Below are 26,147 nucleotides of genomic sequence, written 5' to 3' on the forward strand. Positions count from 1 at the left end.
AACGTCATCGGATGCTGGAAGTTGTGCCTTATAAGTAGGTGGGGATCGAGGTGCCTGCTTAGTGGTTCCAGCAAGCACATGCCGAACGGGCCACCTGTCCAAGCGGAGTTTCATTTCCCCGATTATTTCTTGGCGGATGAGTAATCACCAGGTGACTGTCTACAAGATTTAGAAGAAGCACTTTCCTAGTAAGTTTTTTTTTTTTTATGCCTTTTTTTTTTTTAGAATAATTTCGTCTTTTCAATCCATAACCCCATTGGTGCAACATGTGTACAGGAAATGAAAGGAAAAGGGAAAAGAAAAGAAAAGAAAACCACATCATTAATACACTCGAATAGCAATACCCTCGATGCAGACACGGAGGATCAACAACGATCAAGCAGACCAATGTACCTCTGTCTCACATACGAGAGAATTAGGTAGTTCATGTGGCTTTCAAATTCTAAAACGCTTGGTATTTCAATGTTCTGACGGAAAATGAAACATGCACCACCAGCCAGCAAATTCTTTCGCAATTTCGGCACGGGGGGTCAAAGACTTAATAAGAGAATAAACCCATGGGGCTAAAACGTGAAAAACGTACATTCAGGGAGAAAGGGGGAAAGGCTACACATGCCCAAATAGTAGGAAGAAATAACCAACCAATTCCGCAGAGTAAGATGCAAAATGTGTTCTCTTTTCTTTTTTCGTTTGTTTTCTAGTGGGTGTCCGGAAAAGAACGTGATAGTACATTGATACAGCAATTTCCACAAGTTAGCCAGCCACGAAAGTTCTCACTGACGGGGTGACCTAGAGGAGATGTTAGCATTTCATGTCCCATGGGTCTCGAAATGAGATACTCACGAAGGGCTGAAGGCCGGCGACGTTGGACTGTAGCCAGGGGACGTTGGTCCGCCGGGAGAAGTCGGCGAGCCGGCAAAGTTGGGGGATGTGGGAGAGTACGTCTGGGGACTCGTGGGAGACCACCCAGGCGAAGTAGGTGTGTATTTGGGAGACGTTGGTGAGGTGGGAGACAGATGTCGACCGGCACCACCAATAGCAGGGCTAGTGGGGCTATAGCTTGGAGATGTCGGACTAAACGCCGGTGAGGTAGGACTGAAACTTGGCGAGGTCGGGCTGTAGTTCGGCGACGTAGGGGAGAATCCTGGAGAAGTCGGGGAGTACGACGGTGAGGTTGGTGACGCCTGTCCATACGCTGGTGACGTAGGGGAGTAGGCGGGCGAGGTCGGTGCAAACGTTGGGCTGGCAGGAGAAAATCCGGGGGACGTCATGAAACGAGGACTGGTAATGCCCATACCAGGGGACGTTGGGGAGTAACTAGACGTAGGCGAATAGCCAGGGGATGTCGGGTTCGCACTGAAGGGACTGCTGGGAGAATAGCCAGCTGGGCTTGTAGGCGCCGGACTAAACCCACCCCCGAAACCAACGGTAGGCTGGTACTCGGTAAAACCACCAGGTGTCTCAGCACCTGCCTGCCGAATAGGAGAGAAGTTCGAGTCTGGATCAGGTGTACCAATATAGGCGCTCTCTTGCATGGGAGAGCCAGTGTCATATTGAGTGGCGGCACCATCCGAGATGATCGCATCTTTGGCGCCGATAGCGCCCATCACGCCGAATCGAGCGTTATTAGACACAACGGTATTGAGCATGTTCTGATCAAGATAGATGTCAAATTCTCCAGTACCGGCAGGTGCCATTTGTCCCAGAATCAAGTTTTCGGAAACACCGCGGCAGTCATCAAGTTCACCAAAGGCAGCTGCCTCCAACAAGATCTCCACCGTTTCCTCGAAAGAACACCGCATAAGTGCGCCGTTGTCAGCACGATTGATACCATGACGAGTAACCGGGGTCAAGTAACCTCGGACAGTCATGACATCAACCAGCAACGCCAAATGACGGTGGTTCACATACGAACCATCAAAGGCAAGCACCTGCGTCAATTCGCGAAGAACAGCTGTACGGGCGGCCTCGATACCAAAGACCTCAAACACTTCGATAAATTGGTTGGAATAGGTGCGGGAAGCATCAACACCAGGAATTGCCAAAACTTCGCCAAGGGAAGATCCACTAGTTTCGAGGACCCATTCCTTGCAGAGTGGATCAGTCTTGCTCGCAAATAACGAGCCATCATCAAGGACCCGAATCTTGCTCTTCTCGTTGATAAATGCACGCTCCACGCCTGGCACTCCTCGAAGAGTGAGCGTATCCAAAAGATGCTGCTCTAGTTTCTTCAGTGTAACGTCGTATTCGACATCGTCGTCATCCTCGTCGTCTTTGTTGTCTTGAATCTGACGAATACGAATGACTTGCTCATCAGCGTTGTTATCGCTGAAAATAACGGCAATATCTTTTGGATATGCCTGTTTGATCTTGGCAGCGACATCCTGCACAGTAAGACCCTTGTCAAGGAGTTTCGGTCGACTCAGGATAATACGAAGCAGCCACTTAGATTGCCGAGCCGAATCATCTGCAACATCTTCGGGAATGATGAAATAGGACTCTACCATATCCCTATCATTCTCAATAACAGTAGTCTGGATGTCGGGGTCATAGTAAATCTCAGTGGCCTCCGTAACTGATCGTAAGCTTGTGTGCTCCACAGCACTTCGCAATTGTTTAGCACCCTCCTTATCATGTGACCTCACGGGCTCCTGATAAACGGTCATGGATGGTGTCTTGATGTTTGTAGCAACGTTTAGAATTTCTTTTAGACGAGGAACACCAAGGGTGACGTTCTTCGATGAGACACCAGCAAAATGGAAAGTGTTCAGAGTCATCTGTGTAGCTGGTTCACCAATCGACTGAGCAGCCAAAACGCCAACCATTTCACCGGGGTTAGCACCAGCTTTAGCAAACCGACTCTCAATGGCTCCAATAACATGCTGGAATGCAAGTTTGTTCATCGAGTACTCTGTGACGAGTCTGCGGAACGCAAGACGACTCCGAAGCTGCGCCTTGAACAGTAGTGTCGCATTCTCCTGGGCTTCTTTTGAAATATCGTCATCGCCACGCACAACCAGCAACCGATCCAGCAAAGATTGTACTTGAGGAATGACCTCCGCCGGATGTAAATCACTGATTGTCCCTTCACGGATCCGGAATGTAGTCCTAGCAGTCTCAAGGATTCTCTGCACATTAATCGGAAGCTGCATCATCTCCTCGTCTTCCTTGACGACCGAGCGGAGGAAAGCCCGATCTTTCAGAAGCTCTTCCCACTCTTCGTCCAGATATCTCTGGACCTCCACGTCACCAGCAATTTCATTGGCCTGCTCCAGGACCTCGGGTCCAAGGCTACTCTCAGGGTCCATGAGATCAACACGGAACCGATCCCTGAACTTGTCATCAGAGCACCTGATAATATCAACTCGCTGGTTCTCGATATGAGCACCGTCGAGGCCGTCTTCGCCGTAGATAAACTGTATGATATCCCCCAGACTGTTGCGGACAGTACCATCATATTTAACCATAACCTCTTCCAGGGCCTTGACCAACTTTCGCTGAATGTATCCAGTTTCGGCGGTTTTGACAGCAGTATCGATAAGACCCTCACGACCAGCCATAGCGTGGAAGAAGAACTCCGTCGGAGTCAGACCACGTAGATATGAGTTTTCCACGAAACCCCGGGACTCCGGAGAGTAGTCATCCTTCGTAAAGTGCGGCAATGTACGATACTTGAATCCGAAAGGAATACGCTTGCCCTCGACAGACTGTTGACCCACCACAGCAGTCATCTGGGAAATATTGATGGTTGAACCCTTTGATCCGGAACGGGCCATTTGAATCGCATTGTTCAAATCCTTCAAGCTCTTTTCGGTCTCGCTACCGGCCTCGTCACGAGCATTGTTAAGAGCACGCGAGACCTTACTCTCAAAAGTTTCTCGCACATTCATACCAGGTAACGGCTCAAGCGTGTTCTCTGTGGCACTTGCAGTAATCGACTCGACCTCCTGCTTCCTTACACGCACACAGTTTTCAATTCTCTGGATCGTTAGTGCGTCTGGAATGGTGTCACCAATACCAATGCTAAAACCATTGTGTAGCAGCCAGTAGTTGACAATGGTCTGAGCACCATTGAAGAAGGCGACAGCAGTATCCTGCCCATACTCATTAAAGATAGTATGGATAACACCTCCACCACTAGCGCCAACAGTTTTCTTGGAAAACATTCCATACATCAGTTGACCACCATGAATAAGGAGGCCACCATCATTCAGAGGGGAGAACTTCTCTGAAAGCGGGGAGTTATCTTTGTCAACACGTAAGAGGTTGAGGCCGGAAGGAAGTGCCATGCTGATCATTTGTTTTCCAGTCCACCTGGGCCTAGGTTTCAAAATTGCCGGAGGTGGAATAACGCCATCCCAGTCAGGTACCCACAACATGATGTTCATTACTTGCTCCTTGGTCAGGAACGCATCGCGACGGCAAACCTTATAGATACCACAGAGTGTATCCTGCACGATACCCATCAGTGGTCCATTTCGCTGAGGAGACACGATGTTACATGGAACCAGTGCGAGCTGACTGAGTTCCGCTCGAGATTCCTCACTCTGTGGGACGTGCAGGTTCATTTCGTCACCATCGAAATCTGCATTATAGGGAGTCGTGACAGACAAGTTCAGTCGAAACGTCGAGTAAGGCATTACGCGCACACGATGGCCCATCATAGACTCTTTGTGCAGGGAGGGCTGCCGATTAAAAAGAATCACATCGCCGTCCATTACATGACGTTCAACTTTCCAGCCGTATAGTAACTGCTGACCACCCGCTCTTTTAGCGTGACGCAAATCAATGCGCTCGCCATTATCTCTGACGATATATCTCGCGCCAGGGTGCTCATTGGGACCATTCAAGACAAGCTGCTGCAGCTTCTCGATGTTGTAAGGGGTTACAACTTCGGGGTATGTCAAGGTTCGTGCAATGCTCTTCGGAACACCGACCTCGTCGAGGGACAAATTGGGATCACCAGTAATGACCGTACGTGCCGAAAAATCCACACGTTTACCCATCAAGTTTTGTCTCAGACGACCCTCCTTACCCTTCAGACGGCTACGAATAGCCTTCACTGGTCGGTTCGACTTTTGCATAGCCTTTGGTTGGCCAGCAATGTCGTTGTCCATGTAAGTGGCGACATGGTACTGCAATAGTGACTCGAATTCGCGAACAACGTGCTCCGGAGCACCTTCCTGCTCGCAGCGCTGGACATTCTGGTTTGCTCGGACAATTTCAGCCAACTTGTATGTCAAGTCATCCTCACCACGCTGGCCACTAGTGCTGCCTCCCACAAGCACGCTGGGACGGACAGGAGGGGGTGGGACGGGCAAAACAGTAATAACCATCCACTCGGGACGCGCATAGTCATTGCTCAGCCCCATGATGCGAACATCTTCATGGGAAATATTGCGAAAAACGTTCAGGGCCACTTGAGGGGTGATGGTCTTCTTCTCCGGCTGCTGCATATCCATGTCGTCCTCCATCATGCTCTTGTTGGGCTTCCATGTTCCAACTAAGGTAATTCCTTCTTTGCGAATTGTCGGCTGGGCATTGCCACACCCACCATGGGATCTCATAGGCTTAGAACTCTCTTTCGAAAACGGTTCGTCTTCTTCGGGAGGAGGATCGGCTTCGCAAATCAGGACATCCTTGGACAGGCGCCAGATGTGGTCGAATCGTCGCTTCGGGTCTCTTATACGAATGGCTTCAAGGAACTTTGGGTCGGACTGATTCTAGGTCAGCAACGTTGCCATCTGAAGATTTGCCATCCCATAAGGGATGACTAACCGTGTTAGCTTTGATCTTTCCACAGTTGTGGCAGACCGTCTCAAGTAGCTTCTTGATTTTAGTCAAAAAACCTAAAGGAAAAATGTCAGCAGTGGCATCCAACACATATTATAAACTGGTAACGTACCGATATGGAAAACTGGAGTGGCGAGTTCGATATGTCCAAAATGTCCAGGACATTCTTTCTGACCTTCCTCACAAGTCTCGCAATTCCATTGCCGATCGATTGTTCCGAGGCGAGGATCATTCAGACCCTTTGTCCGTGGCCGTTGTCTCTGATCATCCTATTTTTTTCCATCCCTATTAGCATTCCATATGGTCTCCGACCGGAAACCGGAACAAAGAGACTTACCATAGTCTCCGGGTACTCCACATGCACAACACTCATCCGCTTGATCTCTTCTGGGGAGAAAAGACCAAACTGAATTTCCTTAATAGTGCGCAAAGGCGCCTTGGAGTATGGAAAGTAAACGTTCGACATGGTGACGGTAGAGACGGAAATGTGTTCCTTGAGAGATCAGGCGGGTACAGTTCACGTATCGCAAGTACAAAAATCGCGCGAACCGCAAAATTCCAGCTTAGACAGTCGTAGTCTATTAACCCTCAGACGTACAGAAGCGACAGCGAAAGGTTTTGCAAGTAGCTGGCCGGCTGAGGCCTTTGGCAGCCCTTGCCACGAGGGCGCCTGCGACCTTATCCACCGACTTCGTGAACTCGAAAAATGGTGAAGAAAAAAGGACCACGATCGATCTGGGCGAATCGTCCAACTCAGTAGTTGATATCGCGATGCCAAACGCGATGGTCGAGGGTGTTGGGCGATGGGAAAGCAGCGTGTCGAGGTGATGAAAGGGAGATGGTTGAACGTCAGGTCAGTCGGCGATGGGGCACGAGTTTTCTGAGCCGCAATCCAGGACTAGCGTGGTGGCAACTATAAATCACTAGCACTAAAACTCATGTCTTGGCATATTCTAGTCTAAGCCAACCCTTGCAATATTTGGCCAGGCGGTGGGGAAAAACCAGTCACTGTTTAAAGTGGCCCTTACCGCCCCCAAGCCCCGGCTTCCAGCCTCCAAGATCTAATATTCATATTCACTTTGTCAGCTGTGAATCTCCCCGCCTGTAGGCAAGCTGTCGTGCATCAGTGTACTGGATGACTGTTCGCAGCCATTTATCCTGCCCTCTCTTCTGGGCTGGGAATCTACAGTGAATTTTTCTATCTTTTCTCTTCTCTATATCTTTTGACATTAGTGTTACCTTTCTATCACCTGTTTTCTGGGCGCAAAGCAGTTGATTCGGCGCAATGAATCTGTCACTCATTGATCCCTTTGTCCTAGCTCAGGACTACCCAGACACCTTATCAGAGAAACTAAGTCCGTTCCCATATTTCCCTTAGTAATTAGTGCGCAACCACTAACAACTGCAGGAAGCGGCCATGCGACGTGTCTACGCTTCAATCGCAAAGGAGATTATTTAGCCTCCGGTCGAGTTCGTTCCCTTGCAATAGGCATGACGCCATCCCCAGATAAATATTGACCATAGCCAGGTAGATGGCACTGTGGTGATCTTCGACATTGAGACGAATGGAGTGGCCCGGAAATTACGGGGCCATACCAGACAGATCCAATCCCTAAGGTACTTTAGTCTTATCCTACAGCGCAAATAAGCACTGGCTTATTCGATGTGTACAAAGTTGGTCTAGGGATGGCAGGTATCTTCTAAGTTCCTCACAGGATTGGAAATGTATTCTGTGGGACCTCCAAGATGGTTCCCGAGTGCGCACAGTCCGATTTGAAGCTCCAGTGTACATTGCCGAGCTACATCCTTACAATCAGTAAGTTTTCTTCATCCCTCCTACCCTTACACTGCTGTTGTGAGATGCCACATACTAATAATTTTTCTCTCTGCAGCTTGTTATTTGTGGCCTCCCTGTTCGAAGATCAACCCGTTCTCGTCGACGTCTCATCTCCCAAGCCCATCAAACGCATCCTACCCTCCGCTCCCTATCGGCCACCGCCACCTGAGTCCGAAGAAGTTGATCCTGCCGTCGCCGCAAAGCAAGCGGCTCAAGATGCAAAGCATTCGACATGCGTGACCATCTTCACTGCATTGGGAAACCATATCATAGCGGGGACATCAAAAGGGTGGATCAACATCATCGAAACGCAGACCTGCACTACGATCCACTCCACTCGACTCTGCAATGGTGTTGTGATTTTGATTCGTCTGGCCAGGAACGGTCGAGACCTCTTAATCAACAGCTCCGATCGGGTGATCCGCACGATCCTCATGCCCGATCTCTCCCAGCTGGGCATCGATCTCGAACCCGCTAACATCAAGCTACAAGTAGAACATAAATTCCAAGACGTGGTCAACCGACTGAGCTGGAACCACGTCACCTTCTCGTCCACCAGTGAATTCGTTACCGCATCTACCTTCATGAACCCGGACATCTACGTCTGGGAACGAAGTCACGGCTCACTGGTAAAGATCCTCGAAGGACCCCGCGAAGAACTCGGGGTCGTTGAATGGCACCCCTCCCGACCAATGGTGGTAGCCTGTGGCTTAGAATCCGGATACATTTATACTTGGTCCATTGTCACGCCGCAAAAATGGTCTGCTCTAGCACCTGATTTCGGCGAGGTCGAAGAGAACGTCGAATATGTTGAACGCGAAGATGAATTCGACGTCCATCCTGCCGAAGAGATTCACAAGCGTCGTCTAGACCAAGAGGATGAAGTTCCAGATGTACTCACCATCGAACCGCACAAAAGCGGCGCGGACGACGACATGGAATCGTTCCGTATGCCTGTTCTCCTCGATATCTCAGATAGTGAAAGTGAGGAAGACATTGTCACTGTGGGGCCAGGTACAATGCGACGGCGTAGCCCCGGCGCTGGTCGTGAGTTGAACGACGGCGACAAAGACTCTGCTAGTGGTCGAAATGGTACCACAAGAGGGCAAAGGGGCCGACGACGATGATCGACATAAATCACTTCTTCTTTGTGGGTTCTTCTTTCGTATTCGAAGCATACGTTCATTGGGAGGTTGGGCTGTCTTAGAAGACATTTTGGGCGTTTCTGGCGAAGTCAAATCTGTACACGTATGTATTTACTTTACCTATCTACTTTCCTACGGCCATTGTATCTTACGCTTCATTACGGATTATTCGCACTGGGTTGGATGGAGTGCATTAGGAATGTCGAATACAAGAATATTCAGCATTGTATATCTGAAATCTTTCAAGAATAATACATAGTATGGTTCCAGTAAACACACAAAACTGGTCTGAATATACAACAGCCAGCAGGAAAGTTTTAACCCCCAAGAGTAGGTAGTAGGCAGGAGGCAGCCTGGAGCAATATCTGGTGCCGCCAAGATCCATCTCATTCATGGACATTGGGTCCCCGATCTATTGGCGTTGGTCACGTCTGTCTTGACGATATGTGATGCAAGGGTGCAGCCTACTTTTTCCTTGCCTCTAAAGTTCTTGGTTTTGATTGCTCTCATTGAAACTTCGCATAAAAATTTGTCGTAAGAATCGACGCCACCCAGTCTAGGCTGAATGTCTCCAGTTTAATGGCCCCGACACAGACCACGATATCTCACGTGCAGGACTTCGTGGACATAGCACAAAGTACTATCATGTCCTCAGAAGCACATTAGAGAATGAACAAGGAGCCATTTCAATGCCATTCAGCCATTCTTACGCAAACATTTGCCAACCCCCAGCACTCTTATCGAGTATTACAGTGCACTCACTGAGAGAGGGAATCAATCTGTTTAAACTCCCTCCTCATCTCATCATGTCTGCAAATACGACACGAGACTGGGGAGTAACGCTGCCGTAAAAAGGCGATGAAATGGTGCTGTTGCAATCAATCTTTAACCGCAGAAGTCTACACGTCTTCACCTAGGACACGTATGAAAAATCATCGGGATTGTTGTCGAGTTAGCTTTGCATCCACTCGTCATCCCAGCATTCGGCCGCGAGTAGTGGGTGAATATGGACAAAGCTGGTCAATCCGAATCTCGCGCTTTTTGCAGGGTGATGGATCAGCTGTTCAATGGCTTTCGCGCTTGGTAAATATGTAAGATGTTATAGGCGTGGATTTCCTTGTTGAAAGCTTCTGATTTGACCTCGGCAGAGATGCGCCGGACCTTGTCCAAATCCCAGCCATAAACTCGACTAAACGGGGCAAGACTAAGTGACTCGATGCTCTCCGAGATAGCCAAATTATACCAACGGGCAACTTTCCTCTCGTGTTCATCCTGATGCCAAGGATTCAAGGGCAGTCCCACCATCTGATGATCGATTTCGGTAAATCCCGCCTCTTGCAGGTCTCTAATGGTTTCGCGAGAGCTATGAGCTATAGGGCGCATGCTGTCTTGCGTGGCTTGCTTCAGCAGCTGGTACCATTGACGCAAAGCCAACCCGTCCAATGGCCGATCATCGCATCGAGGTTCAAAATCAATTTCCACCTGCTCGAACCACGCGCCAGCTCGCAGATGCGAAAAGACTCTCCGGTATAGATTCGGCCACCCTAAAACACTACCGCTGCCCATCTGCAAATGGATCAGATCCCACGACTCCTCCCCCACGGCCCAGGGGCTCTCGAAATCAAACGGTGCGTAGAATTCGCAGTTAGGTGGGTGGTTCGGCGGTTGTATGGGAGCCAGATCTACTCCAACAACAAATGCCTCCGGGTATTTGTTGGCCACGTCGATCGACCAGATCCCAGTTCCACATCCCAAGTCTAAAAATCGGCCATTTTTCGGATGAGGAGCATAAATCAACCCATCCGACACCCTGGCTACGGTGAATAGTTTATGGAATATATCGAGGCGATCCTGTTCCTGTTCATCGCACGGAAGGGGGTACACTCCTCGGCGAAAGGCATGATACATCCGTCCGTTCTCTTCATAGAAATGCTGTTTCTCGAAGCTCCTATATAGACAAAGAAGGGCCAAGGTTCCACACATTAGTCGTCCAATAACAGCAATCTCAGTGAAATTAATTGACACCGTTGCGGGGGGGGAACGGCAAGTGGGGGAAAAGGTAAGATTTAAGAGATTAGAGAGATGTACTTGCTATAGGAAGAGTTCATGCTGGGAGAACCATTGGGGTTCCAAGAGCTACGATCACACGAATCTGCTCTCGTAGGCTCCCTATCGGTGATCATGTAGATGCCCATTGCGTCCGAGTTATTCCTCGAACGGCTAGGTTCTGCCGGTTGGGAGTAAAAGTGATTCAGAGATGGGGATGCCATCGTGAGAGGTCGCGGTTCAACTGGCCCGCTTTCGAACATCAGGAGCGATGAGGCAAGATCAGAGACTAGGTCGTCGGGAGTGAAATTAACCACGGTTTTTTCTGGGGGGGTTAAGTGGGGGGTAGCTGATGAAGGTGACGGGCTGATGTCAGTATCGCAAAAGTCGCTGGAACAAATATATAGTGTATATATCAGATGTCAAGCAAAACATAGAGCAAGACGACTCGTGAGAGTCCAGGGGGAAAATAAAGTAGAGCATAAATTTCAAGGATGTGCAGGAGGCCACGAAATACCCTTGGCCATATGAGAAGCTTTCCAGAGCAAAAAAAAAAAAAAAAAAAAAAAAAAAAATCAAGGGGGGCCGGAATGAAAAAATAAAAAAAAGATCAAAATAAAATAAAAGGACACCCAGCTGTCTCCCCCGCGATAATGGAAGCCGGAAAACCACAGAAAAAAAGTAGCGGTCACGGCACGCAACAGCAATGACAGGAGAAGAATGTCAGTGCTACTGGCCATGGATCGAAAGACGATCCAGCAATTAACAAAGACGCCCTGACCTCCAAGGCAAGAGGAAGAGTAGATCCCCAAAGTGAGGAGGAAGTCAAAGACGGTGGTCGAGGGGAAGGCGAGAAGGTTGTTCGTCGGGAATAACACTTTAAGAAATAATAAATAAGAATAATAATAATAATGGTTATTATTATTATTGTCATTTTTATTATTATTATTTATTATTATTATAAGTTATTATTACTAGCATCATGGATGGCTTTCCTTTAAGGTTGCTGCAGCCGCTGTCTTGTCCCCGTTGGGTCCACGGGCGCGCGAGGCAGGCGGGGCGGTTGGAAGGCCCTGCGGCGCTGAAGCTGCGTTTCCCCGAATGGTTTGATGCCGGGAGGGGACAAAAAGAGGGGATTTGCCTCAAAGGGTCATCTCGGGATAGCACGATATCCATCATTCAGTTGACTTAGCGTGGTATGGCCCATACTGGGGCTATAGATTCGTCCGGTTCATTGGCTCAATAGACTCATCGGTGCCCCTCCAACAACCATGGTTCAGTGCTTGTCCGTCGCTTGATAGTGCCTACATGGATCAACTTCTAGCGGCTATTCTGGTTGATCTGAGTAGAAATCCTGTGCAGATGATATGTGTAGCATTCAATTACGTCGACCTCCTCCTGAGGTAGTAGTAGCAGCTCGGATCATTTAGCAGGGCGGGACCGGATACGGAGAACGCTAGTATAGCCAGTATGTATGTATGGACGGGAGAAAGCACATGGAGATGAACTATGGAAAAAGTATATGTACATAATGTATGAACCATGTACGGAGTACCAAGGGATAAATGCACTAGCACCATGGATGTCTATGGATACTCCCAGATGCACCGAGCTATTCCGCGGGCGTTGTGTCCCTACGCAATCCTTGGGACGATGTTGTACGCCCTTCTTTTCTTTTTTCCCCTTCAATTTATTTATTTATTATTTGGAAGGGGAGGGAAAACAGCCAACAAATCATCGACCCAAGTATTCGGGCCCTCGCACCATTTCACAGTATCCAATTATGGTTCAAGAATAAAGTGGCGGTAAAGGATTGGACGGTATCGACTTTGGTCGAGTCAGCAGCAATAACCTTTCGAAGAAATAAATTAAACGATTTGACTTTGTCCCCAAGAATTGATTTACTTATCCCGGCTAATCAATGGTGAGTTGTCATATCACCAGAGGTGAGGCTAATTGCTCACTGGCAACACGCAGCATGTGCTATACGGAGGATTTTGCCTGTTAACACCTGGTTGATTGTAAAAATGGAGTACATAATGGATAATCTTGGTGTTTCTTAATTTCTTCTTAATTTTGGACGGGTGAGCAGAGCGGCATTTCTTGGGACATATATAGAGAGAGAGAAAACGAGATTTTGCGTATGTATGCAATTTTAGAGAGAGCAGAAAAAGACATAGAAACAATAAAAAAAAAAAAAAAAAAAAAAATTAGTTAATTAAAAATTAAATTCAAGAAAGAAAGAAAAAGGAGATTCCTAAATTCAACTACAGAGTGTCACTCTCTTACCAGCGTTGGGTTGGTTGTGCCACTTCCCTTCCTTTTTTTTTTTTTTTTTTTTTTTTTTTTTTTTTTTTTGGGGGGTAAAATACTACTGTGTAAATAAGAACAATGGAGAAAAGAAGACCCAAAAAAAAATCTAGTTCGATGGGTCCAACCAAAAGCCAACTATGAAAGTGACTTCCGGGCGGGACGCGGACCGCCTCCCACACTTAATTAGATGACTCGGGCTTTTTTTTCTTTTTCCGCCTTTGTCTACTACCCTTTGACTTTCCCTACGGATTTTCCTTGGGCCACTAACGTATAACGTAACATTCCCCCGGTTGGCCTACCTGTTGCTGCCCGCATTTTCAGGCACGCAAGCGTCAGCGTCAGGCAGCGGTACCCAGCACAGTGGTTGCAGGATTCGAAGCTTCGGGCGTGGCTCCTCTTCGAGCGTTCCTCCGTAGCGCCCGAGAAGCAAACCAGAACTGGCCCCCCAACCCTCCATTTCCGCAGAGTCACTAACCACGGCATTGCGTGCAGCCGATTCAGAGTGGATCGGTTCGTTTCGTATTATGGACCCGTGAATGGCCTGGCTTCATTCAAAGGGCTCCATTCTCATTCAGCCATGAGCCACGAGGAAATGCCTCCCCCCTAGCTTTCCGTACTCCATCATTGCCACCGAGTGGGTTGGTGCCGTGGGAGGTGACACGGTCTCACAACGTTCCCCAAGGTGATATCCAGGGATCCAGAGGACGATTCGGATTACTACACCAGTTCACCAACATGGCTAGTCGATCTCCAAGTAACTTTAGATGGTGACATTACGACGGCTGCTGGAATCCTCCAACACAACCAAGGCCAGTCAGCGGGGGTGGTGGGATCTTCAGTTGACGATTGACAGCGCTGTCTCTACAAAGTAACTTTGCGCCGAAACCCCTTTTGGTCTAGGACTTATCAGTTCGGATGGTGCGTCGCCATAATCTGTCTACGGAGTCCCTGTGGATATATTACTATTCTGTACTTGCTGTAAATAGATAATACCCCTCAGTCCGTCTCGTGTTGGAGCATTTTGAGGTCCCTGCGGCCTTGTGATTTGTGTTTATGACCTGGTTGATCGTTTCACCGCTTCCCAGATTCCTGGGTCAGGCGATAGTGCATAAGACTATCTTTGCTCCGTACATCCTTCTGTCTTCCGTGGCTGACAGGCTACGGCCTGCGTCTCCAGTGTGTCTCCGTCTCCTATGCGACAGGGTCAAAAAAAAAAAAAAAAAAAAAAAAACATATCCATTCGTTTATACCGCACACAGCGAGTACGGAGCACCACTGCTGAGTCAATGATTATGGCGTTGAAAAACACGTATGTACCGTTCCATTGGAATGTTATGGCTACTATAGAATCAAGTACCCAAGTATATATCTACCTAGCTAGCTAGCTAGCTCTCTGTCTGTCTGGCTCTCGACGTTGACGTATGTGGATTGTGGAATAGTAGCAGGCATCGTCATAATTAAAGGGATCCTTGTCGGGTTCCATTCTCTCCACTTAGGAAGCGCTGCCCATTCTGATCGCGTCTAGCCATACTAAGCCATTAATTAGTATAACTCCCAACATCCCTGTCACCTCTCGAGGATTACTGGACCACAAGTGCCCCCCATCGTCCGGTCTAAGGATGAGGCCTTACCTAATACTCCATTTTAGAGTTGATCCTTCTCCATGGCTGACAACGATTACAACGACAGCGACAACAACAACAGCCAGAATTTTCAGCAACAATAATCACTCACTCTCTACGTGCCCTCTCCCCTACCAAAGAAGGCTCTGTGTATCAATTCCTGCAGCTGACCTGGGCCGCTGTGTCGCCCACGAATTCTAACTACAGCTCCTGCTCCTCTCAAGGCCGGTTGTATCCACCTCCCGACTTGTGCCCTGTACCTCCCCATCGGATATATCTACCACACAACTCTTGCCGTCTTTAATTCGCCCACGTCTCGCCTTTCCTCTAGTACTTCTCAACCATGGTCTCCCTTCCCTTGGGGGAAATCTTGAACCAGCTGAGAATACGATTTATTGGGTTTTAGTTACTATTATTATGAAGCCCCTCATTCTCTCCTGCACCACAAAAGCTCGGTACCATATCTTCGATCATGAATAAGCGCTTTCTACCCAACGCAGCCCCTCCCGTCCCGTTTCAACCGGATTGTCGCCTGGTAATACGTCGCAAAAGTATCATGAATTGCCCCGGGTCATAAATAACTCGCAGGAGAGAATGCACCCATGTTTGACGCCGACCAGAAGATATTACGGCGTGTCGTTTGGTCCTTAGGGACACGGCGCCGTGACAAGTCAACCAACACGAACATGCTCTAATCGAGGCTAATCTTGCGCCCGGTCTAGGTTCTCCATAGTATCTAATGAGAACATTGGATCGGGTAATCAGTAAACAGTCCCTCCTCTCGACAGACACGTCGCACAACGCTGTAAAATAAACCAGGAATAAAAGACAGGATGGGATAGGAAAGGGGTAATCAAGGGATCTGGTATCACGGATTAGATCATGCAAAACCTTCCAAGTTTTATATTCTTTGGGCTAGGATACCAGCTAGAGTCCGAGGAAGCCACTAACTTCGCCATGAGCAGGTACAGAGATGCTACTGCGCCGGTCGCATACGGAGGGACCAATCTGCCTGCAGCCCTCGCAACAGAAGCGAATTATTGGTCGCCCATAATGGAAGGATGCCACCACTTCATCGGTGGGCTAGGATTGCCCTCCGTGCCTGTCATTGGTCACGTTTGCTGGGATCATTCACCTTTAGAGGCAACAGTGCGGCCCTGGCTCCTCTCTGAGGGAGAGTCGAAGTAGCTCCGGACCGTTTTGCGGCAGTGCATATGCACCTAATTAGGTGCCCTTTAGCCATGGGGGCAATAAAAAGGTCCTACCAATTCGCCTGCTCTTTTTTACGGAAGCTCCACCCGGCTGTACCGCTGCAAATACCTGCTCGGAGCAGACTCCTCCCACCGTCAACCAATCCGATGGCCACTTCAGGCTTCGATTCATACTTAGTAAAGGACACACCCCATCAGCTGACCAGACCAGGAGTAATTAGCCCTAGTGTTCAAGGTCACGCATAATAACCTGCATTATTCGGTTCTTATTAGCCTCCTAGTTCTGCTACAGCAAAGCTTCGACCACGATTTCTATAATACTTATTATCTCTTGTGAGGCAACCGGCAGCGATTAACAGAAACATTCTTTACCATCCCTGCATCGATTCCCTGACTGATACGGACAATGAATCAATGATCGTCTGACTCATGTAACATTTACCACCATGCCTAGTAGATCTGCAAGTAGCAAGGCTCTCCTGGGCATACTCGTGGTGTCCAGGCGATTCCTGCAGCGCATGTGTCGATTTTTGCAACGGCTTCTTGTCTCAGGCTAAAGTGGGGATGCGTGGAGGTAATCCACGGGTGAGAGTCCAGGCCTGAGAACGAAAGCCTTGAAGGTTTGCAGTTCCAAAGTCTAGACGGGTCATAGTGCCCCTTAGACTTCGTAAGGAGCAAGTTATGTCGTCCCTATCAACTTTAGTTAGATGCATTCCCGGATATGGATCCCTGCTCGCCTGATGAGCATTTTCCAGGCTGTCGTGATACGTGAGTATTTGGGAGGTTGGAAGCATGAAGATCATAGTAATATAGCATGGTAACTTAATTCTTTCTTTAAACGAAAAAAAGTTGTATTATTTTATTAGATAAATAAATAAATAAAAGGAAAAAGAAACGAAAGGTCCCAAAAAGACACAGCCCCGTCATTTCTAGAAGTGCGCAGCATTGATACAAAGGCTCCTCTTCTGAGTTGGTGGTTTGTGAGCCCCAGGATTCAGGCAGTGCGGCTGAGGAACAGGCTTTCTCAAAAAAAAAAAAAAAAAAAATCTTGGCATCCACCGCTTCGAACATCAAAAGTATCAACGGGGAGCAGGAAACGGAATAGCTGCCGATTTGGGGTTATCAGCTGTCAGTCTTCATTGTTCATTTAGTTATTTTTTTAATTACTCTTTTGGATCCATATAGTTCCATCATTCCTACGAACTCCGTCCCTATTACAAACACCCAAATTAGAGAATCAGTTAAGGCTGGGGAACTTTTCCGCCAACACCCGGGTTGATATTGAATTCCCCATCAGCCACAGGACATCACTCTCGGGGACAAACAGTGTCAGGGCTGTGACCTCCAAGTAGAGCCCGTATTAGTTCACTACTACCAGGGGTTGTGTATCGATCTGTGGCTCGTGTCTAGTCTTCCGGGTTGGTGGTTCACACTAAGACAGCACGCTTGAAATTTTTGTTAGGCGACCACAGTCTAGCCATGCATACGCTAAAAACCACGGCCTCTTCATCGCTGGCCCTTGCGGAGGGTAGTTACATCTATTCTATTGCGGCGTCATCCCCAGGTTCATTCGCTGCTATCTCTTCCGATGACTCTCTCCGTATGTTCGATGCTGCTGGTCTCAATCATGTATCTGTAGTGGCTGCGAACACTCACGAGGGTGTTACATCATTGAAATCGTATGATGTTGGCCAGCAGTTGCTCGCTACGGGTGGCAGGGATGGAAAAGTGAAGCTCTGGGATTTACGAAAGGGCAAAAATGCAGCAGTGGTGGTAGCAATGGAAACATGTAAGTATCTGCCTTTTTTTTTTTTACCCTTGGCCTTTTGTTTTCTCTCCTCCCCTTCAGTTTCCATACTTTCTGGGATGAATTGCGATCATGCATGTTTGTGATGAGTTGTTGTCCAACACTCGAAGTTTATTTTCTTAGTAGAATGCACGGCATCCGATGATTGCATGCTAACTCTTCTGCCGCAGTGAACCAAGCCCCCGTATTATCCATAGCGTGCCGTACCGCAACTAACAGCCTTGTTGCTGGTACTGAGCTGGTTTCGTCCCAAGCCGTTGTCTCAATCTGGTATGTTGTGGCTTTTCCCGGTCATCCGTTGGGGTGAGACATGTATTGCCCATTCGTGGTCAACATGACTGCGCCGCCTCCATGTTCCCTCCGCTAATTTTTGACTTCACGAGCTGCTAACTGACGCAACAGGGATGTCAGATCACCCGGGCAGTGCCAACTTCAGTATGTTGAAAGCCATAATGACGACGTAACCGAGGTTCGCGCTACCCTTTTGCATCTATCTGCAGATATCCATAGTTTCACCCCATTGCTAACCATGATCGGGGTGGGGACGGACTCGATTGTAGCTTCAATTCCACCCAACACAAACAAACCTTCTACTATCCGGAAGTACTGATGGTTTAGTCAACATTTACAACACTACCATCACAGATGAAGATGATGCACTGGTGCAAGTCATCAATCACGGCTCCGTGCACCATGCTGGTTTCCTAACGGAGAGGACAATCTACGCGCTGAGCCACGACGAGGTCTTCTCAATTCATCCAGCAACGGATCCAGACGAGCAGACACAGGAACCCGATCCTGTGCAGTTCGGGGACCTGAGACAACCACTGGGCTGTGAATATATCGCCCAGCTATGCATTGGCAGTCAGGGTCCCTACGTTGCCGCCGGCAGTACCAGGTAAGATCAAGCTAAATCCGGCGCGTATTTCTGTCGCAGTGATGGTTTCTTTGTAGCTAATGGCACCCAAGCGATCGCCGCTTGGACTTGGTTCCACTTGTCTCGAATCCATCTTGGCACTTCGACCAGGAGAATCTATGGCGTCTTCCAGGTGGCCATGGCGAGGAGATTGTACGATCAGTGTACTTGGATGAGCAGGTATGTTTCATGGCTACTGTAGAGTATAGGTACTTGTTGGATAACAGCTAATGGTACGATCCAGTCCCAATCGGTATTTACTTGCGGCGAGGATGGCTTCGTTCGCGCCTGGAAGCCAGACGATGATAAAATGGAGATGGAGGAATCATCGACCAAGACACCACGGCCAAAGGCAAAGAAAGGTAGAGACAAAGGACGATTTAATCCGTACTAGGATTGGGTGACTTATCTGTGGCTGACTCAAAATGATCTTTTAATTGAATTATATATACTTCCGAGTGACGAAAGTTATCCACAACAAGCCACTTAATTGGAAGCTCGTAATCTATCTTCCTCAAAACTATCTATTCCTACAGACCGAGAAAATAGGACCAAAAATACATTTTCGAGCACAAAGTCAAAAATCGAAAGCCAAAGAAAGATTGGAAACAAAAATAGTCGCGCCCGGGATCGAACCGGGAACCATCTCGGAACTGCCTAGCTAGTAGGGAGAATGCTCACTCACTGTGAACGAGATATCATAACCATTAGACCACGCGACTGTTCTCTTGAAAAGATTGGTACTACCGTAGAATATATTCGAGATACAGTAACATTTATGTGCAGGCTTTCTGGGGACAAATTAAAGTTCATTTTCTTCCGTCAACCAACCACCACCGGTTGATGGACTTTTCTTTCTATTTTCCCTTCTTTTTCCTTTTTTTCATCTGATTTTGTTTTTCGCTCCGCGACCTGGTTACCCTCTTTATTTAATATTTGCATCCTGCAGGGTGGCAACAAATCATGAATTAGAGGCTTTTTTTTTTTTTTTTTTAACCAGCCGGGCCAAAAAACCGCTGGTCTACCTAGCGCGATCTACTTAACGTTTGCTTCTCTCATCTCGAGAAACGAAAAACCCCTCACGCACATCCCACGCCGCCACTAAAACCCAGTCATATACCCAGTATAATGGACGCCCAAGCCTACTTACTCCGACACGGCTGGTCCGGACCAGGCAATCCGCTGAACCCCAACCGCCGACCCGGCACGCACGCCGGCCTAGGTCTTACGAAACCGATTCTTGTGGCGCGACGCCAGGGCAACGAGGGCGTGGGAAAGAAAACGACCAAGGACCCGACAAATCAATGGTGGTTGCGCGGGTTCGAGGATGCGCTGAAGGGAGTGGGACAGGCGAACAATGCCGGAGCGCGGGGTGGTGGCCCGGCGCCTAATGCATTGACGAGTGAGCTTTATCGGTTCTTTGTGAGGGGGGAGGTGGTCCCCGGTACGCTTGGGGAGGGGGACAAGAGTGCAATGAAGAACGCGGATGAAGCTGTGGAGAAATCGGCGAGCAAGAGGAAGAAGGAGAGTAGCAGTGTGGATGGGGAGGAGTCGGAGGAGCTGAGAGAGGTCAAGAGGGCGCGTAAGGAGGAGAAGAAGCGTCGTAGGAAGATTGAGAAAGTGAAGAACGGTACGGATGAGATTAAGGAAAGCAAGGAGGAGCGGCGTCTACGGAAGGAGAAGAATAGAAAGAAGGAGAAGGAGAAGCGAAAGATTGAGGATCGTTCGTCTTGCAAGGAAATGAAACGGGAGAAGAAAGAACATAACCCGGAGGAGGACTATCCCACACCGATCTCGATGGAGCAGGGTTCGATAGAATTGAGTGGACAGGGTGATTCGACCGATCCAAAGGATCTGTTGAAGAAGGACAAGAAGCGGAAGAAGCAGAAAGCATCTACAACCGAGGAGAACACCAAATCGAAGTCGAAAAAGTCCAAAGATGAAAAAAGGACAGTGCGAGTTTGAGCGCTTCATGATGACCGTTATAATCCGTGATTTCGAGTATTTGGCGACGTACATTCACGTTAGTGTGCCCGTATTACAGACTTATAGATACCCATTTGGTACGGCGACTGTGGTTTAGATAAAAAAATGATAACATCTACCAAGAACTATGAGTTTGATCATTCAGTTTATGCGTAACTCATAACATGTTTATTGTTATACTGGCAATTTCCCAGGCTTTCCCGACAGAATCCACAGCCTTCGTTGCCAGAATTCATCTTTGATGATATCGACATGGTCGATAACCACCTGAGCTTTTTGTCGCAGTTTGCGAAGCTTTTCTTGTTGTGACTTTGAGATCTGTTCCTGCACTGGTGCAGTCTCTTCTTCTGTTTCCACTTGATGCCCTGTGCTTGACCGGGTATCCTCCAATTGATACTGTGTATTGAGTGAGTTCCAGTGTTGCTACAAACATAAAGAATCATGGCTCACTTGACGATAGAGCACGCTGCCCTTTTTGTAGATCTCCTCTTCGTTATTGTAATTTATTCCGAATCTCTTGAACAGAATCTCGTTCTTATCTGAAGAGACAGTACCCTGTTTATGTTAGGACCACGCCCGTGCAAGGGATAATATACATAATATTGGTAGAAACTCACCTGTAACTCTCTCTCAGCATCCGTGTTACTCATTCCGCCCTGCTGGACCATCGTCCAAAACGTCGTATTATAGAGATTGTTAATATGACCTGTCGAGGTCGTTAGCAACTGCTTCTTGGCGAAAACACACCAGAACGCTTGACTTACAGTCCACCTGCCTCCAGCTCATATAATCCCGCAGATTCTGTATTGAAGGATATATGACTGCTCTCCCATCGAACGAAGGTAGATATGGTGGCTGTAGAGGTGTATCGGGAAAATACTTGCTCCATAGATATACATAATGGGCCGTAAATGTCGACACAATAGTTGTCACGAGTTTGCTATCCACAGATCAGCGCTTCGATCTCTACCTGTCTCGAGAAGGAGGATATACCCGCTCCTTCGTTCGAATAACTGACAACTGGGATGGAAGACAAAGCTGATATCGGTCAATATCATAGGGGAATATAGCCACACTCCGTAGGGGAGGGTGTAGTTGAGAACCGACCTATACTCATCGCTGACCCCGTAGGCAATACACAAATCCGGAAGCTCTTTCATGACTTCCACCGCCGCCGCATTCATCAGGTCGAGTGCACGGCGATCGTTGGGCTTCTTGAAGCCATAGCGATCACTGAGTCTTGATCCGAATGTTAGCGCTGACCAATGAGAAGGAATGTGGATGATAGCTCAACGCATGGGAAATGCCCTAAGAGGTAAAGTGAACGAAGGAAAGGAATAATAACTGACTTGTGAAAGCCTCTACCATCGATGCGGACGACAATCCAGGTACTGGGGAGCAGCGCGTCCGGTTGTTCGAATGCTTTCACATATTCATATCTGAGGTTGTACGTCAGCTAGTCCGTCCGCCGACACACGGAGCACGATGAGGAAAGCTCAAGGGTGATATACTTAGAATTTGCCATTTCTCTAGCGATACGAACGTACTCTACGCCAGCGTTGGCATGGATCCGAGGAGAGGGGCAGGAGACCCAATTCGCGTGGAATTCAAGTTGTGCGGCAACCGCCTAACCGACGCGGACCACCTTTCAGATTTACTGTACTTCCCTTCTACGAATGGACTATTCTATACAAACAATCTACGCAGCGATGAATAAAAATCTGCAATGACCGACCGAAGGCTCCCACATTGATTATTTCCAGAACAATGAGAATGCACGCTATCCAGGACTCTAGAGTTGCGTGATAGTCTCCAATGCTTAAAAGAATAAAGACAATCCAAGAAGGCGGAAAAGGATGGACGAGTGCAGGGATGGGCAAACCTTCCCTGAAGCAAAGGATCTATAATTCAGATATACATAGGCCATGAAACAAATCAAAAGATACCCCATCCAGGTACATCACGCTGCATTATCGACTTCCTCTGGGATTTCCTCATCGCCTATTTCGCTGGCTCGTTCGCTAGCTCGTTCGCTAACCCACTCACTCGTCTCACTGGCGGCCTTGTCGGACTTTCTAGACTTTCGACTAAAGAAACCAAGGCTGCTTCGGGTCGACTTGTCTGCGGAGGGAGCACTGGAGATGGTGCTATCCACACTTTTGGCAAGCAGGGATTCGGCGTTCCCATCCTCGTCAATGTCGCCTTGAGTCGCATCGCCTTTCTTAAAAAATAATCCTGAGCGGTCCTTCCACGAGCTGAACTTGCCTGAACTACCCTTTCGTGTGATCTTGCGAATGAAGGACTCCTTCGAACTGCTATTATCCGCGGAGGCTGCAGACGGCAAGCGCTCTAGAGACTCGTGAGAATCTCCCGTAAATATAGACAAGGATCGAGACTCCTTGGATGCGTGAGACTCGGATGGGGAGCCGTCATCCATTAAAAAGTCAAACGAAGCATCGAGATCCTGGTCCTTGGCCCTCTCTTTCTCTTTGTCCTTATCGGACCTCTTTCCACCAAAAATGGTTTTAAAGGAAGGGGCCGTGGGGTTCAATTTCGGAGTAGCGGGCCGATGGGACGAAGAAGGTCGTGTACCAATGGGAGCTTGAAGTGGTCGACCCTGTCTTTCAAACGGGTCCTGGGGAAGCTCAGGTTCCCCCGTAAGTGCTAGAGGGAGATGACTGGAGGAGCCATACTGGGTGGAGGGGCGGCGCGAATGCACACGCGACCAGCTAGACGGCGAAGTCCAGTCAAACCCGAGTAGACTTCGGTGATCCGACTTCTCCGTGGACGGCCAGCCAAAATGGCGATTGTCCGTCGAAGGATGCGGGAGCTGGTTATCGAACGAAAAAGTAGACGAGGGCCTAGGCGACAGTGAACCGCGACGGACAGTGCCAAGAATCGAGGATGGGTCAATCGGATCGTGTCTAGGGCTGAACTGATTGTAGCCAGTGTTGAGGTCCGAGGTTTCGTTGGACTTGGCCAAGTTGCTTCCGCTGCCAAATCCGAACCGGCTAGGAGAGAAGATACTCGAAAAGGCTGCCCGTCTGGATGGTAGGTGATCAGAAGAACTGTCATTCGTGACACTGGTTGTGTTGCTCCTAGGAATTAGTGATATTGGGTTGGCCCAATTACCAGTGTAGCTCAGCCGACGACGCCTAGCTCCGATAGGGTCCATTTCATCAAGGTTCCGCGGAAAGGATTGGCTCTGTCCTGGTTTCAAAGTGCCCAACAGAGGGGGCTCATCCGCAAGGGTCTTACCACGAGGTCGATGGAAATTGAAGAGACCTGAAAGCCTCCGCGATGCGCTCTTCGGAGCCTCCTCTGCATCTCCTAATTCCACGGGTTGGGAATCTGCCTCCTGAGTTTGCTTATCATTTGGGCTGGCAAAGATGCTTGCTGGTCGGCTTCCAGATGAGTCTGGCGATGGTGGACCATGGGAGAAACCTTCAAGTTGGGCGCCCGACGATTCCAGCTCTTGGAATCGGGGACGAACTATGGGTCGTGGTAATTCTGGAGACTCTTCGTCCCCCAGAAGGTCCGATGGCAGCAGCGCATCGGCACGTGGGCTCATTTGTGGATTGCTAAACGAGATATCCGAGTCTAAACGAAGCGGATCGGGTTGGCTCGAAAGACTCGGGAGAGTCATGCCATTATTGATGTTGAAAAACGTGGAACCCGGCCCAAATGTGGGGGAGTTGGTTGAGGGAGGGTGGTAGTTGACCCCCCCTGAAAATGAGCTGTCCAGTGTAGGAAAGTTCATAGGCGACGAAACGTTACTATTGAGTGAACTGCGATGATGACGAGGACGGATAGTGGCGGTATTAGATAGATCTAGATCGAGAGCTGGCAATGAAAATGGCCCCGTGCTACCAGGTCGTTGCGTCGTCAACCATTTCAGACGCTCCTGCGCCTCCTGGTACTGCTGCTGAGCCTGCGCATGAAGGCCCACAAGTGTAGCATATCGTGCATGTAAGTTGCTTAATTTGATCTCCCACTGCCGAGCTCTCTCATTGTCAATTCGGTCCAGTTCCCTCCCATCCTCACTATCTGGCCCTTGGTGATCCTTCCTCTCTTCCTCCAGCTTTTTGACGCGGCCGCCCTTGTCCTGGATCTCATCATCGACGACCTTCATCTCCGCCTGCTGCTGGGCAATTTTCTCCCGCACTTCGTCCGCACGAGCCTTGCCTTCCTTCTCCAGGCGAGCTTTCTCCTCTCTCGCATTGTCTGTATCGGCAGTCATCCGTGCCATCCGTTCCTGCCAACGAACGATATCATCCTTGCGCTTCTTCCGTTCGGACTCTTTTTGTTGCAGTAGTCGCTCACGTTTTGCCTTCTCGCTCTGCACTGTACGATTGACGCTTTCCAGCCTGTACACATGTTTCTTCAAATCCCCGCTAGCTTCATCTTTCTCTTTCACTCGTTTCCGTAAGTCATCACGCTGTTTTTCAAGCTCCTTTAACAGCGCAGTGTGTTCCGCCTCCTCATCGGTGGTCTGTTTCTCGACAGTTTCATTCTCATGTTGCAAATTCTTCAACCTGTCCGCAAGTTTCTCAAGAGTCTCATCCCGGTCACCGCTAACCATGTTTTTCTGTAGCTCCTCTAACTGGCTGTGCGACGACTCGGCACCGCTGGCTGCCGGAGACTGTTTCCGTCCAGCTGAGGTCCGTTTCGATTGTAACTGCCCCCCACTGTGCTCGCGAGCCATGATGGGTGCTGATGGCGCTGTGAATCCGGCAGCTGGCCGCGGAATTGATGCTCGAATCGAGGGACCGCTGACGGGAACATTCTGTTGCGCTTGGGACATCGGAAGAGATTTCGTGCGCACGTGGATGATGCTACTTGGGGTTTGGAAATTGGCCGCACTGACGGAGAGGACACAGATGTGATAGATATTTCCCGGGATCAGGTCCAAGATTTCCACTGCAGTTTCCGCTCGTTTCGACTCACCCACTAGCAATGGCAATCAGTGTTAAATTCGGGCATGTGGAAGCATGGTCCTCAATATATGGATATCTATTTTTTAAAAAGAATAAATAAAAGAAAGAAAGAAAAGGAAACCGTACCTTTAATACCATTCACCTGAATGATATGCTTGTGAATAGAATTATGGAATTCAGGCAGTTTCCAGGCGATGCGAATTTCACGGGCATTGATTTCTTCAAGGGTGACCTCTGGCGGCGGAGGAATATCCAACCCCAGTTTTTCCACCAGAACATCATTGGACGTCTGACACACCTGCCAAGCACGATACAATAGCCTTGATAGCGGTACAGTTAGATATACTGGAGAGGAAAAGAGGCCAGAGGCGACCAGGGCACTTACCAGATCAAGGCCCAGAGAATGGTGACGGCCAGGAAGAGAGCCATGACGCCTCGTACCCTCACACGGGGGACCACACTGGGGTAGGCGTCAAATGATAGATACAATGGCTCATACATTCCAGCGTTGGATACCCATGGGGACGGAGAAGA

At 48.7% G+C, this 26,147-nt stretch overlaps 7 protein-coding genes and 1 non-coding gene across 8 annotated transcripts; 3 read left to right on the forward strand and 5 right to left on the reverse strand.

Moving 5' to 3' along the window:
* Positions 1-773: 773 nt before the first annotated feature.
* Positions 774-6,259, reverse strand: RPB1 (DNA-directed RNA polymerase II core subunit RPO21; the record flags this gene model as incomplete). Its single annotated transcript, XM_033565220.1, has 5 exons — positions 774-789; positions 844-5,717; positions 5,779-5,849; positions 5,906-6,062; positions 6,131-6,259. 5 exons carry the CDS (start codon positions 6,257-6,259, stop codon positions 774-776), a joined length of 5,247 nt encoding a protein of 1,748 aa, XP_033430977.1.
* An 819-nt stretch (positions 6,260-7,078) lies between these two features.
* On the forward strand, positions 7,079-8,757 carry SWD1 (Set1-mediated histone H3-K4 methylation subunit Swd1; the record flags this gene model as incomplete). The annotated part of the gene is made up of 5 exons (XM_033565221.1): positions 7,079-7,148; positions 7,202-7,263; positions 7,322-7,410; positions 7,478-7,609; positions 7,686-8,757. The coding sequence occupies 5 exons, from the start codon at positions 7,079-7,081 to the stop codon at positions 8,755-8,757; spliced, it is 1,425 nt and encodes a 474-aa protein (XP_033430978.1).
* Positions 8,758-9,831: 1,074 nt separating this feature from the next.
* Positions 9,832-11,084, reverse strand: ATNIH1004_000508 (uncharacterized protein; the record flags this gene model as incomplete). Its single annotated transcript, XM_033565222.1, has 2 exons — positions 9,832-10,723; positions 10,864-11,084. 2 exons carry the CDS (start codon positions 11,082-11,084, stop codon positions 9,832-9,834), a joined length of 1,113 nt encoding a protein of 370 aa, XP_033430979.1.
* Positions 11,085-17,446: 6,362 nt separating this feature from the next.
* On the forward strand, positions 17,447-19,084 carry WDR89 (WD repeat protein; the record flags this gene model as incomplete). The annotated part of the gene is made up of 5 exons (XM_033565223.1): positions 17,447-17,756; positions 18,177-18,209; positions 18,393-18,672; positions 18,744-18,870; positions 18,935-19,084. The coding sequence occupies 5 exons, from the start codon at positions 17,447-17,449 to the stop codon at positions 19,082-19,084; spliced, it is 900 nt and encodes a 299-aa protein (XP_033430980.1).
* Positions 19,085-19,305: 221 nt separating this feature from the next.
* ATNIH1004_000510 lies at positions 19,306-19,412 on the reverse strand. The gene has a single exon. It is a non-coding gene; the product is annotated as a tRNA-Val (tRNA).
* A 406-nt stretch (positions 19,413-19,818) lies between these two features.
* ATNIH1004_000511 (uncharacterized protein) lies at positions 19,819-20,655 on the forward strand (the record flags this gene model as incomplete). The annotated part of the gene is made up of 1 exon (XM_033565224.1): positions 19,819-20,655. The coding sequence occupies one exon, from the start codon at positions 19,819-19,821 to the stop codon at positions 20,653-20,655; it is 837 nt and encodes a 278-aa protein (XP_033430981.1).
* A 195-nt stretch (positions 20,656-20,850) lies between these two features.
* Positions 20,851-22,201, reverse strand: THG1 (tRNA guanylyltransferase; the record flags this gene model as incomplete). Its single annotated transcript, XM_033565225.1, has 7 exons — positions 20,851-21,072; positions 21,127-21,231; positions 21,294-21,382; positions 21,441-21,616; positions 21,784-21,915; positions 22,026-22,115; positions 22,188-22,201. The coding sequence occupies 7 exons, from the start codon at positions 22,199-22,201 to the stop codon at positions 20,851-20,853; spliced, it is 828 nt and encodes a 275-aa protein (XP_033430982.1).
* Positions 22,202-22,636: 435 nt separating this feature from the next.
* ATNIH1004_000513 (Fibronectin type III domain protein) lies at positions 22,637-26,114 on the reverse strand (the record flags this gene model as incomplete). Its single annotated transcript, XM_033565226.1, has 3 exons — positions 22,637-25,626; positions 25,740-25,933; positions 25,999-26,114. The coding sequence occupies 3 exons, from the start codon at positions 26,112-26,114 to the stop codon at positions 22,637-22,639; spliced, it is 3,300 nt and encodes a 1,099-aa protein (XP_033430983.1).
* Between the last annotated feature and the right edge of the window lie 33 nt (positions 26,115-26,147).

The sequence above is a fragment of the Aspergillus tanneri genome (assembly GCF_003426965.1).
Source record: "Aspergillus tanneri strain NIH1004 chromosome Unknown AapTan_2_pilon_pilon_pilon, whole genome shotgun sequence".
In the NCBI taxonomy this organism is placed as follows: domain Eukaryota; kingdom Fungi; phylum Ascomycota; class Eurotiomycetes; order Eurotiales; family Aspergillaceae; genus Aspergillus; species Aspergillus tanneri.